The sequence below is a fragment of the Podarcis vaucheri genome (genome assembly GCF_965113315.1).
Source record: "Podarcis vaucheri genome assembly, chromosome: 4".
Classification (NCBI taxonomy): domain Eukaryota; kingdom Metazoa; phylum Chordata; class Lepidosauria; order Squamata; family Lacertidae; genus Podarcis; species Podarcis vaucheri.
Genome location: NC_138762.1, coordinates 53,597,710 through 53,614,463, shown reverse-complemented (window position 1 = coordinate 53,614,463; position 16,754 = coordinate 53,597,710). Strand labels below are relative to the sequence as shown.

The 16,754-nt window shown below is 40.1% G+C and overlaps 1 protein-coding gene across 1 annotated transcript in view; it reads left to right on the top strand.

Moving 5' to 3' along the window:
• LTN1 (listerin E3 ubiquitin protein ligase 1) overlaps window positions 1–16,754 on the top strand; it is a 28,181-nt gene that overhangs the window by 6,227 nt on the left and 5,200 nt on the right. The window contains exons 7-23 of the mRNA XM_082220667.1: window positions 469–642; window positions 1,854–2,044; window positions 2,575–2,722; window positions 3,810–4,577; window positions 6,291–6,332; window positions 6,602–6,794; window positions 7,701–7,940; window positions 8,646–8,799; window positions 9,022–9,172; window positions 9,531–9,732; window positions 10,968–11,127; window positions 11,366–11,470; window positions 13,013–13,155; window positions 13,584–13,719; window positions 14,062–14,203; window positions 14,955–15,168; window positions 15,841–16,078. Coding sequence (XP_082076793.1) covers window positions 469–642; window positions 1,854–2,044; window positions 2,575–2,722; window positions 3,810–4,577; window positions 6,291–6,332; window positions 6,602–6,794; window positions 7,701–7,940; window positions 8,646–8,799; window positions 9,022–9,172; window positions 9,531–9,732; window positions 10,968–11,127; window positions 11,366–11,470; window positions 13,013–13,155; window positions 13,584–13,719; window positions 14,062–14,203; window positions 14,955–15,168; window positions 15,841–16,078 — 3,401 coding nt within the window. The remainder of the gene's footprint in view (window positions 1–468; window positions 643–1,853; window positions 2,045–2,574; window positions 2,723–3,809; window positions 4,578–6,290; window positions 6,333–6,601; window positions 6,795–7,700; window positions 7,941–8,645; window positions 8,800–9,021; window positions 9,173–9,530; window positions 9,733–10,967; window positions 11,128–11,365; window positions 11,471–13,012; window positions 13,156–13,583; window positions 13,720–14,061; window positions 14,204–14,954; window positions 15,169–15,840; window positions 16,079–16,754) is intronic.

Below are 16,754 nucleotides of genomic sequence, written 5' to 3'. Positions count from 1 at the left end.
GTCCACTTTCTAAAACGGATCTTAAAAATGGCGTCAGTCGTGATTATCTGTTCTGAACCCTTTGCTTTCATTCACTTTTTTTTTGCCTTTTCATATACCGTATTTTTCACTCTATAAGACGCACCAGACCACAAGATGCACCTAGTTTTTGGAGGAGGAAAACAAGAAGAAAAAAATCTGAATCTCAGAAGCCAGAACAGCAAGAGGGATCGCTGCACAGTGAAAGCAGAAATCCCTCTTGCTGTTCTGGCTTCTGAGATAGCTGCGCAGCCTGCATTCGCTCCATAAGACGCACACACATTTCCCCTTACTTTTTAGGAGGGAAAAAGTGAGTCTTATAGAGCAAAAAATACGGTACATTGCTGAATTTTTACATGGATTGCCCAAGATATGGAGGTCATAACCCTGTTACAGTCCATAGTGTCTGCTTGAAAATGTTTAAATTTCCCTCTCCTTCCTCTCCTTCAGGTTCGTTCAGCTTTTTTTGGGCTGATTTCTGCTTTTTGTCAGTACATTCCTGAGTCAATGAAAGCTGAAGCTTCAAGAGTTTGCCCAGCGGTTCTTCTCAGCATTGATGACAGTGATGCCATTGTTTGTCCTGCTCTTTGGGAAGCTGCACTTCATGTCCTTACTGCTATTGAGGTAATACAGTGGGCTAAATGGAAGCATTATTTCTCACAATTCTCAGGGACTTGTTTCCAGGGGTCAGCAAACTTTTTCAGCAGGGGGCCGGTCCACCATCCCTCAGACCTTGTGGGGGGCTGGACTATATTTTGAAGGGGGAAAAAATGAACAAATTCCTTTGCCCCACAAATAACCCAGAGATGCATTTTAAATAAAAGGACACATTCTATTCGTGTAAAAACATGCTGATTCCTGGACCGTCTGCGGGCCGGATCCGGCCCAGGGTCCTTAGTTTGCCTACCCATGTATGCAGACCATGCTTCTTTAAAATTAATTGATATTATTCAGTGCGTAGGCACAAGCTTATCCCACTGCATGCTTCTCTTTAGTTCAGCTAGCACACTCAAAAACCTCTGACGTTTTGACTCTTTCATTAGACTGATAATTCACAGATCAGTTTCAGGAGATCTGTTTATGTAGACCCAGAACCCACAATTATTACAACTTGCAATATGTGAAATGTAGGCTGAGTAGTTCTGCAAAAGTTTGATCACTTGGCTGAATATTAATTTCAAAAACGTGGAAAATTGAGTTCATAAAACTATGTCAGGGGTCTGCAACCTGCGGCTCCGGAGCCGCACGTGGCTCTTTTACACCTTTGCCGCGGCTCCAGAGCGGATACTAGTGAGGGGAGGAGGCGCATTGTGCACCCCGACACTCCCCACTGTGGCGGGCGCTGTACTGGCTGTGATGTCGCATGGGGGCGGTGCGTGCGTTAGTCACGCACCGTCCCAACGTCACCTTCCCGCCCGCTGTCAGATCAGAGGGCAGCGGCGCGCATGCTTTAAATGTCACAATGGTTTTGCGGCTCCCAGGTTGTTGTTTTTCTTCGGAAACGGGTCCAAGTGGCTCTTTTTGTCTTAAAGGTTGCAGACCCCTGCAGTTCATTACTTTGATGTAGAAGCAAATATTATATAGGCCCTAACTTCCTGAAAAGAGGTCTAGTTTAAGTTCTGCTTAAATATCACCTCACTTAACATTTATTTTCCTGTTGTCTCTTAAAACGTTCATTAACTTTCAAATTTGTGAGTATGTCAAATTAGCATGCTTCTTTTGCAGTGTGGCCCAGAGGGCCACTCCATGAAATAGATTATGCATTTGTTAGGTTGCTCTTTCCAAGCTAGCTGAGTAGTCTTTAATTTACTTCTGAACCTTGTGTTGTTCTGTAGGATTGTTGGAGTCATGTGAATGCAAAAAAGGGAGTCCTGCCTAAAATATGGGCAGTCCTTCGAGAAGGAGGACGTGGTCTTGCTACAATTATATATCCTAATCTCTTGCCTTTCATTAGCAAGATACCTCATGGTATTACAGAACCGAGGCTGGACTATTGTAGAACATTTTTCACCACCATAATTCAAGGGTATGAACAACTAGTTCTTTTTTGATTAAAGATCGCCATGTACATGTTTGGAAATGAAGGGGAATGTATAGTGGGTAATATCCAAATGGGTCGTATCCACTGGTGTTGCAGGAAGAGAGACCCTTTTCACCTTCGCTCCCCAGATCTACTTCACCTGCTGTGTGACACAATCAAATGCATCCTATAATTTAAACACATTTTACAATTGTAGATGCTAAACAACAGTGCTCTGTATACTTCAATGCACCCATCATAGTAATATATTGATTACTATTTTAAAAATGTTGTTCTTTGTTCTTCTAATTTAGTTCTGTGCTTCTGATTTTCCAATCAGTGCACTTTCAGCACAGTGTAAAGCTATAGCATTCATTGGGAAGAATTCAACATAACGCTAAGGAGACCATTCTGTCAGCACAAGCTTGCAGGCAACTGCTAGTGGGAACTGTTAGTTAAATCAGGCTCTTTGATTACATTTGAATTCAAAACTATAAATGAAATTTATAATGTTTCTCAATTTTGTGTTTGTCTAGGTTGTTGACTGAAAGAGCTATGGCTAGCCGTTCAGAATGTTCAGCAATCCTTTCGGCTTTCATGGAATGTTTACGATTTACAGTGCTACAGAATATAGGTGAAGAAGAAGAAGAAATTAAAATTCAAGAAATGCTTATAAATGATCAGGTATTTTTTCATGGGAATATATCAATTACTTCTAATAATTTTTAGTAATTTGAATTTTAGTCAGTTGCCTAAATATCTGTAATAAAATGGCTGAAATACTCTCTGATGCAAGGAATTTGAATAGGAGATAGCCACAAGTGGCCCTCTTCACCACCTTTATGACTGCAATACTTCCTAGGCTAAAACAAATAAATATGTTAGATCACAGGTGGGCAACCCACAGGCTCCAAGTTCACTACCAGCTACCCAGCAACTTAAATTCCCTCCACCCCACTCCCCGGTTAGCTCATTCCTTACAGCCTGCCTTGAGTTACTCAAGTTACAGGCAAATTTACACCCACCCACAGTTTTCACCTGAGCTCCCCAACTAGTTGTTTGGCAGACTGTGGGGAGCCCAGTTTAGACCGACCGTTGTGCTTCCCTCAATCTGCTAAACAGTGTTTGGTGCTGGCAAGTACACTCCCCTCACCCTGTCAATCAACTGGGGAGGGCAGCTCCTCATGTGCATCGCCTCCAGCTCATTGATGCTAAGGATTGTGCAAACAGCTAAATGAACTAGGTGTGTGGTAAATACCTTTCAGAATATTTATATTTATCTGTCGCTTTTCGCGCTGCTGCTATAGCTATAGCTATGCCTAGGTTGCCATCTTTCAAAAATTAACATCCAGGAGACCTCAAAAGTTGTTGAGCTTTTCTTAGGAAGACCCCAGAACTGTTGAGCTCTTTTTAGACAAACCCCAAAGCTTTGGGTGTTTACAAAAACACCCCCAAAAACGGGACTTCTACTGGACACATTCCAGAAATCCCGGATGTATGGCAGACCTAGCTATACCATTCTCTTCTCCTTCTCACAACCCCCATTTTGTTAAGTTTTCTGTTTGCTGTGACGATTTTCATTGCCTATGGCAACAGCACAGCAAATTAGGTTGCAGCCTGGACACATCCCACTTCTCCCTCTCCCACCCTCTTTTCACCATACTTGGGTATATGGGTGAAAATCACCAAAAGGAAGGGTCACTTCCAGCATTTTCTACATCATGCCCTAGTTTAATCTCTGCACTAAAATGAATGTATTTTCTCTTTACAGCTAGTTCCCCTCATTGACACAGTGATTAAAGAGCCCAGGTTACAAAATGGACCTTTGTTTTTTGAGGTAGCAGACGCCTTGCGCTTTTGGAACATGCGAGCAGAAATTTCAAGTGGTGATGGAGCTGCTCCCACTTTCCGGAGAATATTGTCGGACTTTTGGGATGGCCTTTCAGCTATATGTGTGGGGCACATTGATGTAATAGACGCAGATGAGAAATCTTTGGCTGCTGTGTCCTCTTTGCTACAAATCCTTCAGAACCCAGAAAATAAGATAAAACCAAGCAGAAGAAAAGCTGTGAAGATCAGGTTTGCAGAAGATGATGAACCTGAAAGCAACACTGAACATGAAAATGTTGTTGATATGAGAAGCAGCAATGATCCTGGGACTCTTATTCATGCACAACATCTTTCCCCTCTACAGAAAGAGCCTTTAGAAGATTTAGTTTGTAAACTTGCAGAACTGAGTATTGTGTATACCAATGAACAAAGGTCTGACCGGCACTTAAAGTTCCTCTCTGCTCTCCTCAGTAACTTTGCCTCCAGTAGAGTTTTCCAGGTGCTGTTGGAGAATAGGACCAGTATTCAGGAAGTTGCAAAGCTTCAGTATGAAAATCCTTCTATCCAATTTCTCTATGAAAATCTAATTGGTTGGCTGAAAGAAGACTGGAGAAAAGAGACAGATTTCCTGGTTGATATTTTGTATAGTGTCCTCCATTGCTGCAGCAGTGCCCCAGAGAGAGAAAACATTCTAAATGACTTAACAAAGGTACACTTTCTTAAAAATAAGTTTCATAGAATTGTAGAGTTGGAAGGGACCACAAGGATATTCTAGTCCAACCCCCTGCAATGCAGGAATCCTTCACCCATTGAGGGGCTCGGACCCACAGCCCTGAGATTAAAAGTCTCATGCTTTACCTACCGACTGAACTACAGTCATACCTCAGGTTGCGGTAGCTGCGGGTTGCACGTTTTTGGGTTACAGACGCGCCAAAACCCAGAAGTACCTGAATGGGTTACTTCCAGGTTTTGGCGCTCACGCATGCACAGAAGCACTAAATCACGCTTTGCGCATGCACAGAAGCGCTGAATTGCATCACGTATGTGCACAGACGCAGCGCTGCGGGTTGTGGATGCTGCAGGTTGTGAACGTGCCTCCTGCATGGATCACGTTCACAACCTAAGGTTCCACTGTATTCAGTTTGCTATGATTTTGTAGACTGGTGGTGAGAGAAGTTTAACAGTTTGGATTAGTAATTGTTTTAACTTGCTGGCTATGAATTTCAGTTTTCTCTAATGTAATTCAGATTTGAAATGAAACATTTTGCATATTTAGGATTGGAAAAGAAAAAAATGTCTAATACAGTGGTGCCCTGCAAGACGAACGCCTCGGAAGACGAAAAACTCGCTAGACGAAGGAGTTTTTCATTTTCTTAGCCGCTTCGGAAGACGCATTTCCCTATGGGCTTGCTTCGCAAAACGAAGCTTGCCCCGCAAGCTCCGGGGATAGCGGGGAAGCGCAGCGCGCCTTCCCCTCTCTCCCCGGACCCCTTTTGAACCAAGGGGCGGCAACGGGGAGAAGCGATCTTCTCCCCGCCGTCCCTTCCTTCAAAAGAGGGGACAGAGGGGAAGGCGCGCGCCTTCCCCTCTGTCCCCGGACCCCTTTTGAACCAAGGGGCGGCAACGGGGAGAAGCGATCTTCTCCCCTCCGCCCCTTGCTTCAAAAGAGGGGACAGAGGGGAAGGCGCGCGGCGCTTCCCCTCTGTCCCCGGACGGTCTCCATAGGAGCGCATTGATTGATTTTCAATGCATTCCTATGGGAAACCGTGTTTCGCAAGACGAAAAACTCGCAAGAAGAAAAAACTTGCGGAACGAATTAATTTCGTCTTGTGAGGCACCACTGTACCTATGCTAATTTAGTCATGTCATATTTAAATTTAGAAAGTCAGGGTTGCATCCAACACAGCACGAGTGGAGATCCACTTATACAATAGTACTTCCCCTTCCTCTCCTTTCTCCATGCACCCCAAAATTGCCCAGTATATTCTCTCTCAACCCCCTGGAGCAGATTTTGAGGATGAGAAGGCTCTGTCCCGCATTTCCACCTGCCATGCTTCTGATGACAGTGCGACATGGCTACTTTAAGGGGGGAAATGTGGCTTCCCCACAGGCAGAACCACTTGCAAGGAAGCCTCTCAGTTTTAGCTAAAGTGGTGCTTCAGGTTAAGAACAGTTTCAGGTTAAGAACGGACTTCCAGAACAAATTAAGTTCTTAACCCGAGGTACCACTGTATTTGTATCCTACCTTCCCTGCAAGGAACTCAACTTAGGGAAGATTTGAACCCAGGTCTCCCATACCTTAGTCCAGTACTCTAACCATTATGCTGCATTGGCGATAAATGTTAAACTTTTCACACAAATTGTTTTAAGTTTCTGCTTGTCACATTGTTGATGTTCTCTATTTTTTCTGTTTTTGTTTCAGATGGATCTGAAATGGAATATTCTTCTTCAGATAATTCAAAAGGTATATTCAAGATTACACATACTAGTTTTGTATCCAGAGAAGCATGAATTTAAGATTATTTAAACAGAGTTTTATTGCACTTTATGTAAATATCTGTCCCATTTTCTGTGTGTGCTTAAGATGAAAAAGCCCTTTCTGTACTGAATCACTTGCACAATTGGTAATTAACTATAGACACATGTCTATATAATTTATAATAAGTAGTACAGTATATTTGGACATTAATTAAACCACCACTAAAATATACTTTGGTATTTTTAATGTTTTAGGCATGTTCAAACTCGGAGAAACATTCATTGTGTTCTGCTTGGCTGAAAGGAGATGTGTTAGGAGAAAAGCTTGTAACTCTGGCTGATGACTTGTGCAACACAAGTTTGAAAACGACAGTAGCTTCAGCAGAATCTTTTCATTCAGAAAGATGGACTCTACTAAGCTTGGTGTTATCTCAGCTTATTAAAAATGGTAGGTGGCTTCAGTTTACCTGAGGAAAGAATAAAATTAACTGCCAGAGCTGGCAGACAGGCTAGTCATGGGTGGGAAGTGTGAGACAATGGTGGTGTTAAGGTGAATAATATAATATTGCATTTATTCTTTATAAGATCCCAGTAAGAAGCCAAGGTTCAGGGCTTCAGAGATATGGAATGCCAAAAGCAAGTAGCTGATTAACATACACTTGACAGAGATCTTGCTATCCAGTTGACCAAGATCAAGTCTATATCTGAACCATAGCTAAGGATTTTTGTACATGGGAAAGACTATTTGACTCATAAGCTCAATATTTCATTCCTTGAGATTTTCACGACTGTACCCATGCATTAAGTCAGAAGACTAACTATCTGGATCTGATAAACTTAGCTCCACATAGGAACACTTTTGCAGAAATTAAATATGATGCCCTCTGCTTTTTTGGATGGTCATTGTAAGAAATTATGCTTCAGACAACACATTTTGTAAAACCGCCACAGAGGATATTGTTCATTGCATTATTCAGTGCCCACTTTATAAAGATCCCCATGAAAAATATTTGTTGGAGTTTAGTTTCAGGGAGAACTTTGTTTCACCTAGTAAGTTTGTTTGCTTTTTGCTGTTTGATAAAGGAACACACAAAGTAACATAATTTTCATTATTTGTGTTGGGGACCAGGAAATTGAGAGCTAAATTGCTACTCAATGCTACATGTGTTTTTTGTTTTCTATTTTTTTATGGCTTATAGCTAAACAAATACAGTTCAGTATTACCTACTTATCTGCCAAAGGAAGAATCTCAGAGCTGCTGGTCCAGTTTCCTCAGGCTGTAAGCACTGTAATTTCAGCATGCACACATTGATCATGGAGTAACTTAAAATGTGCCTTTTTTTTTAATCAATAGAGTCCTTGATTGGTGAAGTTTATGTTAAAAGGATTATCGATAAACTTCAAGCAGCTCTGTCTAAAGCAAAGGATCTTTCAGAAGCTGGAAACACAGAACCTTCGGTGTCTTTCATCTGTGACATAGCCTCTAACTTTTTCAGCTCAGTTAAAGGATGCTTGTTGATGCCATCATCAGAAGATTTGTTGCTCACCATTTTCCAGTTGTGTGCACAAAGCCAGGATACAACACATTTGTCAGGTATTGTACAATAAATATACGTTGATAATACCATCTTCTGGACTATGACTCTCATCTTCCCTGACCATTGACTATGCTACTAAGGCTGATGAGAGTTGGAGTTTGACAGTATCTTCCATCTTCTTTCCATTTACTTTACTAGCAGAAGGTCCCTGGCTGAATTCCTAGCATCTCCAAATAGACTGTGGTTTGGGGGAAATGGTCTCCCAAGTCAAATAGGGAGGCCTGGCAGGCCAAATTTAGCCCGTAGACTGGAGGTTTCCCACCCCTGGTGTAGACAATACTAAGTTAGATGGACCAGTAGTCTGACTCAGTATAAGGCAACTTTCTGTGTTGCTATGTTGCTCCTCTGGCGCATTCAGCTGAAGCAAAATATTGCTTCCAGTAATGCCTAAGTGCTGGCGATCATCCCTGAACGCTCTGGAAGTGGCAGTTCCAACATTCAAGTGAAGAGAAGCTGGCATGAGGTGAGGGAAGACAGAGGAAAGATTCTATCCTCTGATGGTGTGTGTGTGTGTGTGTGTGTGTGTTGCGGATTGCATGTGTGTAGCTTCCATGAGTATGTGAGGGGGTGATCCCATGCTCATAAGTAACTCTCAAGGACAGGATTCTGCTCTTATGCGTGTGGATTTAGCAGTATGACTAATGCTTCCCCATTATGGTCAGAAGTTAAAATGTTCAGCCATTTCCCCCCCATTGATGTAGATTTCCTTGTGAATAAGCTGAAGCACACATGGCTGTGTGGCTTAACTTCACTTGTGCATCACCTTAGCGATATGCATAAAGACAGCACCTTCCTGCAGAGATCTGCATTCTGGGTCAAGAACCAACTTCAGTCCTCAACGCTGGATGTTAAAAGGTAAGCAGTGCGCTGCTTAATTTCTTTGCTGGGGCTACCACAATTTTAACAAGGCTTCGTAAATCAAGATTTGAAAGTGGTTTCAAAACTTAGTTAAAATGAAATTGTTATGAAATTCAGTGGTGCCGTAATAATGCAGGTGTGAGTCTTAACATTCAAGGTATGTCATTGTATGGAAAGATGTGAAATACATTATTTTTTAATTACCTGGTTTCTTCGCAGTTTGCAGGTTTTGATCACAGCAGTTAATGACTTGTTGACTAAACTTTTGGAAGCTGATAAAGTTCCTACTTATACTTTGAAGGATTATTTTGATTGGCTCACCCCAAGTGAGTCTGAATGGGAAAAGATGCGGAGATCTCTATCCAATGAGGTATATAAGTTTCCACAGTGTCATTGCATAGTGAATAGTTACTGTCAGCATTTGCAGTTAACTTTTTGGGACCAATTTTTTGTTGCAATCACAAACATGCGACTAAAGCAACATGAACGAGCAGGCCACCAGATTCTGCATGAAGAGTGCATGTTATCTATGTGCCGTAAATATGTCTCTTGATAATTAGTTTTATGTGCTAACTTTTAACTATAGCCAATTGTTGCTAATTGTTATTAAAATGCATAATATTAATGCAACATTCCTATTATGTGAACGGTAATGAAAAAATTACAATCTTGTATGACTCCGGGGAAAATTTAAATTCAACTTTTTTACTTCCTATGTGTTGCTGTAGTGGTTAAAGAAACCACTTTTGGAAGGAAGACTGAGTATGAATTGTGAAATACCTGAAATGGTGAAAGATCAGAAGCTTTGTTTCATGGGAAAACTTCCAAGCCACCTATGTACTGCAGCTCTGTTAAGCAGAATGACATTATTAATACTGAGAAAAGGGGTTGAAAACCATGAAGTGGAAAGAAGCAAAATTGAAAATATCAGTAAGTGCCAGTTTCTGTAGGGTCCTGTTGTCAAAGAGAAGTGTGGCATACATTTATTTATGTAAAATATTTTTAAGGGACAACTGATATTTGAAAACTGTGAATTGATAAAGATATGCTAGGATTATAATTGAGTGGCATTTTTAATGCTTTCTGTGTTATGATTTACACTAGGCTTGTGTCTACATAACTTGAAATCACAGTTGGTTTAAAAGTGAATGTGCTGTGTACTGGTGTATGGGTTGAAAATCACAACAGCATAGTTCCTCCCTCCCTCTTGCTGCTGCCAGGAGCTAAGCCGTGGTTTGTCTTGACATTATGTTCATTGTTTCCCAGACTCATTGTTTGCTCCCTGAAACAAGCCATAAGTGCTAAGGCCAGAACAAAGCTTGATTACAACTTAAGGTTTGTATGGAAAAAGGCAAACAATGAGCACAGGTTCAAATGCAACTTTAAACCAAACCATGCCTTAGCTGCTGGCAGCAGTGTCCACAGTAGGAGCAGAGAAGGAGTGAAGCAGCCATAATTTTTGCTCTGTGCATGCTGTGTGTTTTCCTTCAAACTAGATGTGGGGAACGTTTGGCTCCTTAAGATCTTGCTAAAGTAAAACACCCATCATCCCTGGTCATTGGTCATGCTTGCTGGGGCTGCTGGAAGGGGTTGTTCAGCAACATCTGGAGAGCCAATGGTTCCCAACCTTTGCTTTAAACCACAGTTAAACTTAACTATGGTTTACAGTGGCACGTGAAACAGACCACTGTTACGTGCACAGACGTCCCTATTTATTTTAATTGTAGGGCAGAAAGCTCTTTTGTGTACATGGAGACGCCTTCTCTTTTGAAATGAATAGGAAATACCTTGTGTGTGAAAGCTTTCAGTGTCATAAAAGTTCTGATACGAACAAGGAACTCCTGCCCTGCACAGTCTATTGTGTAGCCTAATAAGTGGAGTGTTGGATTTAGAATTAGGTGACAAACGCATATATCCCCATCTCTGAGCTTCAGTTTACCTATCTGTAAAATGAGATTATAGTTGATTTATGTGATAATAGTTAGAAATTTGAAACATGTATATTAAAAGGACATTGTTCATTATATAAACAGCTTCCTCTGGTTATTGTTGCAGTATAAATTTTACCATGTTCAATTATATGTTTAATAACGATTAAAAGGTTAGCAATGAATTCATTTGCTCGATTATACTATTCAGATATTGTTCTGTTGTTGTTATTCTAGTCGCAGAACAGCTATATGCCTTACAGTGGATTGAAGAACTAGCAAACCCACCCAGCCTTCTTATTGAATTCCTTTACCACCTGCAAGTAATGGATACTTCATGTGAAAAATTATGCATACTCACTAATACAAATGGCCTATTAAGAATATTATTCAATAGGTAGGTATTTTTTTTATTTTTGAAATCATTGTTTCTCAAAAAACAAACAATTGTTTCTCAAACAGCTTTCATTAGAAAGCAACAAATATCCCAGTTCTTCCTGTTCAGGTATCACTTTTGTTATCTAATCTGAAGTTTGTCTCCTTGTGAATTGTTCACATCAAGAATAAATAAAAATGAACATTTATCTTGTCTTTAAATAAACCAGATTTATCACAGAAACTTTATTATTCCATAGATCAAAAGACTGTGGACGACTTTGGGCCTTAACCATGGCTAAATTGATAAAAACTGAGAATATTGCATCCTGTGAGATAAAAGGACTATTCAGTACATCAGAAAGGTATGATAGTAGGCTTGTAGTTTTTCTTAGACTGTGATCACACTACTGCTGCCCCATTGATTAAAGTAGGAAATGGGAGGAAAGGCCCACATTGTGTCTCACATTATAAAGAGAGAGGATATGGCCAGCACTGCTCTGGTCCAAAATCAGATGGCAGTGATAAAAGTGCATATTAGTGATCATATAACTAGGCTGTTTGGATTTTCAAGCTTTGCTCCAAATTGGAGCCACTCTATGATAAAGACCTTCTCCCTCTTCAAGAGAAGCACATGTATCACATGAGTATGAGGTGGAAATGATGTTTCACTGCACCTGGTTCCTAAACAGCATAGACAATAAACAACAATAGCTTTGAATTTGGATGGAATTACTTCACCTATAACATATGTCATGCATCATGACTCGGATGAAATATGGTTGTTGGGTCATAATTTGTAGGCTACAAGTAACGCAAAATGGTAAAAATATTCTGTATTGTTGATACGTACTTAGATATTTGGTGGCGCACGTGCTGCTTCTGGCGCCAAAAGGGGGTGGAATGGGGCGGAATAGACTGATGGACATCCCGCTGACATGCACGGCAGCCAGGAATGCAACCCTTGTGCGAGTGGGAAGTTGCTTGTACTGTCTTTCAGGTCATAACACCTTAAGGTGGTTCACATAATAAAACATTTAAAATCCATATTTTTCTATCCCCCATCCCCAACAACAGTGCCATATACTCTCCTGCCCCTATTTTAAAGTGATAAAATAGAAAATATAATAGTAAAATACTGACAAATTATATTACATAAACCCGGACTAACCTCAAATCAGTCATTTAAAATTGTGGTTAAAAGCTAGGTATTTAGAGTCTTTAAACAATCAACAGGAGAGCCAACTGCTCTTCCCATGCGAAGGAGTTCCATAATGATGGGGACAGCACTGAAAATGCCATGTCTTCTGTAACCACCAGCCTTATTGATGTTGCTGGCGGTTCTGCAAGCAGAGCTTTTATAGCTGATCTTAAGGCACAGTCATATGGGAGCAGGTGATTTTTCAGATAACCCAAGTCATTTAGAGCTTTAAAGGTAACCAGCACTTTGCCACAGCTCTTCTGGGCCCATGTCAATCAGTACAGTTGGTACAGAGTTGGAGTTACATGCTCTCTCCTGACATCTGTTCACTATTTCTACAGCTTCCCTAAGCCTAGTAGGTGCAAATGATGAGTGACAGAGCTGTTAAAGACACTTTAGCCTGATCACCTTGGTTACTTCATATAGATGTAAAATAGCATGAGAAACAGAAATGGAACATCTTCAGCATTCCTGACCCCCCCCCGCCCTTTCCTATATGCTTTAATTCCCTTTGGTGGAGAGTCCTGTCTGTTTCAAATAAATGCTCTGGGGGTCCTGGTTTGTGGTTGTGCAAATCCTATTTCTTCATAAAATTCTGCAACAAAACTTTCCCTGTTTCATGGCCCTTCTGAATTACTTTGCATTTTATCTGTGGACATCGTACTGATTTCCAGATTGTCTGCTGATGTGTCATTTTCTTGGACAGGTTTTTTCCATTAACGGAAGGCAACTTGCACACACTTCAGAATCTGTCTCCATTTTTACTTCAGGAAGACAAGGAAGAGCTTGTAATTCAGTGCACTGCTAAACTAATGACCTGCAATGAAAGTGGACTTTACAGTACTGATGGTCTGTGCTTTAAATATTATCTCCAACTTTTCATTAGCTTGTAGGAGTCATATTTGTAATGCACCAGTTTAATTAGATGTTTGCTTGCCTTTGAGAATTGCTTCTGCTCTTCATGAGAGAGGCTCTTGACGAATCAGTGTATTGTTAAGTGCTTTTTCCAAGGTGCATATTATTAAGCGTATTCATTAGATAAATGGTAAATCTAAGTTTCTTTTAGACAAGTTCTGATTTATTACAGATTGAAGAAAATGCAATATGGATGCCCTTTTAAAAGCTGAACGTTAGGAATTATTTAACTTACCTTTTTCTGATCTTGCATCCAACCACCAGTGTTCACATCTTGTTCTGCTTCTAATTTACTGCTTTTCTTGTTGTTTTCAATAACATTTAATGTGATATTTTAAATCTAGCATTTGACTCTGTTTTAGGAGCTTTTGGATATCTTGCTATTTTAAATTCCTGCTTGAATTGTGGAAGCATTGATTATGGAGATCTAATGCCTGGAATATTAAAAATCATCATATCCTGGCGAAATGACTATGAGGACAGCTTTCTTTTTAGCTGGTGGGTAGCTTTGTTACAGTTTTATTATGACTGGTCTGTGTTGCACGGTTGAAATGGTTCTATTTATAATAGGGCTTCAATTCAATTAAATAACTGTTTGAAATTTGTGTAAGTGTAAACAATATTTCTGTAGCAAGAAGCATACTTTTCTTTTTAGAGGATCTCCCTTTGTCTTAATAGGCATTAACTTAGCAGAGGTATTCCTCCTGTGTGTGAGAGAAGGGGGAATTCCTCTTTGCTTTCTGCAGTGTTCACAAATATTGGGGGAAAAAAAACAAACACTTTACAAAATCTGCTGCCTGATTAATTTTCTTTTTTGTAATTTTCCTCCCTGCCCCCCAGCAATCTACGGGAAGGAAGCCCACAGGTGCTTGGCTTGAACATAGAGATGATCCGGTTTATTTCTTTGTTGCTGAATGATCCTTCCTCTTTGCTGGAGAGTGAGTGGGATTTTGTCATGTGTTCCATGGTGGCCTGGTTAGAGGTAAGAAGCAAACTTAAATGTAGGGAATGATATTAAGGCCTCTGCATGAAGTCCTGAGAGTGCAGATATTTTTCTTTGTGAATCCACTGGGTGGCAGTTCCTGCCTTTGAGAAATCTAAAATATGCGGCAACAGCCTATCATGTAAACTTAAGTAATATTATTGCATGGTTTTACTGTAAAATTGGCTACAGTAAATGTTTTGAACTTTTATGAAGCAAAAATTTCAGAACACATTTAAGATTATCTGAGCTCAATCTAGTCCTGTGCACCAGTTCCACAACATGTTCAACAAAACGTAACTGGTAGTTTATTTTGCTAAAATATGCTTAACTGATAAATGTTACACCTGACCTTGTACAAAGAGGTATGGATAAAAATGTGGAACAAGAATCATGTCAAAATGAGGGTAAAAGAAGAAATATAGAACATAGAATCGTAGAATTGTAGAGTTGGAAGAAGGGACCACGAGGCTCCAAACCCCTACAATCTCTTACCATACTCTTACCAACAGATAGATCCTGCCATTCTCTTCATCATTAGAGAGAGAAAAGACTATTGGAATCTATTTTTATACTTAAAGAAATTGCTTTGATTTGTTATAGAAGGGTTTGTTGTCATTAAAGTTTTAAGAAAATGTGTAACTTTTAGATTAAAATTATTCTTTGAATGGGTGTTATTGAAATTCCTCAGTTGTTGTTTTTTAAAAAAGGAAAAATAAAGCCCACCCTGATGTTCTTCTTTCTTTTCCAGACAACAAGTGACAGCCAGGCAGTCTTTCCTGTTGCCCTTGTGCAAGTGTTTGCCTGTGTCAGCTGCGACTTGAGTGCTGCTTCGAGTGCTTTTTTCCAGGCAGCAACTCCTGAAATCACTGAAAAACTTCCACCAAACCTCATGGCTGAATGGCAGGAATTCTTTTCTGAAGGCATTCATAGTTTACTTTTATCTTTGCTGGTAAAAATTACAAGTAAGTCTGGCAAATGACAAGTATACAATATAATATGGAAAAGTAACTAATATTTTGGACACTCTGCTTTACAGCATCTTAAGATTGCAGTTTTATCTAACAGTCTTAGAAATACAGAACTTTTCAGTCTCCAAGACTGTTCTGTTTGTGTACCGTGGTGGTCTGTTCACCTGGTTAGGCTGTTAAGCTCATTGATAAAAAATGAGACTTTCAGCCATGCTCTGGAAATACTTCACTTTTTGCAATCCATTCAGGAAAGCATGTAAATTTTGTGTGCTGGGTGCTTCCAGACTGTCACTGTTTTTCTGGAGGGATTCAAGGGCATACTGAAAATTTAGGTTTATACAGTTAAAGTAGAGTAAAACATTCTGCCACAAGGAATCAATTTTTTAATATATTTTTTTGGTTAGGAAATTGGGAAAAATACTGAACATTATGGGATGAACAAATTCTTAATGGAAAGATGTTAGCAAGGCCAAACGTAGTCTAACTACCACATAAGCTTTATGTGTTTAAATCAAGATGAGTTGTCAATAAATCGGAGGAGTCCTTTAAGAGTACAATATCACATTTGTATGTTACCTTTTTGAATAGTTTTCCAGGAGAACTAATTATTCTATAATGTAAACTTGCTAAGATGAATTAAAATTGTGAATTCTCTTGTCTGAACAGGAAAAGAAAAAGATGCAATGGAAACATCATTTCAGAATTTCATGTTGAAATCTTTGGGGAAAGCTTTAATGTACATTTCAAAGGATCAGTTATTGAACCACAAACTTCCTGCCAAATTTGTTGCTGGCCAGAAGACAAATCTCCCTGATAAACTGCAAACCTTGTTAAATACCTTTTCTCCAATGCTGCTCTTCAGAGCTAGACCTGTTCAAATCACAGTCTATCACATGTTAAATAAGTAAGTTATCCCCTCCACACATACACTTTGATCTTGTTATAGCATAGAATATGTATTTAGAAATAGACCAGGGAACATATTAGCATAACCAATTGCTCACATTAGTTTGAAAAGTGCAGTCTTTCCAAACTAGAGCCTATGTAGGGCTTCTTGATTTCTAGGTCTGCCTTGAAGATGAAAGGCACACTGACTAACTACTATTTCCACATCAAGTCCACCAGGGAGCTCCTACACTAAATGGTATTGGCCTCCTCTCAGAGGGAATGGTGACCACTATTGTCCTGTAGGCAGCTGCTAGATCGCTCTACTGATTCCGAATAAGGAGACTTACCAAGGGGGCATAGAGGAAGAGGGAGAGCAAAGGGATGAATGCAGAGTCTCTTTCACCCCTCTGCCCTTCCATCTTCTCTAGTTTTGAACTATTGTGTCCCTTATATTTATTTTGTCAGGCACTAAATATAATAAGGGTTAATACTGAGGATGAGGGTAACGATGCAAGCTATTTCTTTGTAGCATCTCTGTAAACGGATGATTCCAATACATAATGGTGTGCTATAGTAAAGGTAAAGGGCCATTAGGTCCAGTCATGGCCGACTCTAGGGTTGCAGCGCTCATCTCGCTTTATTGGCCGAGGGAGCCGGCATACAGCTTCTGGGTCATGTGGCCAGCATGACTA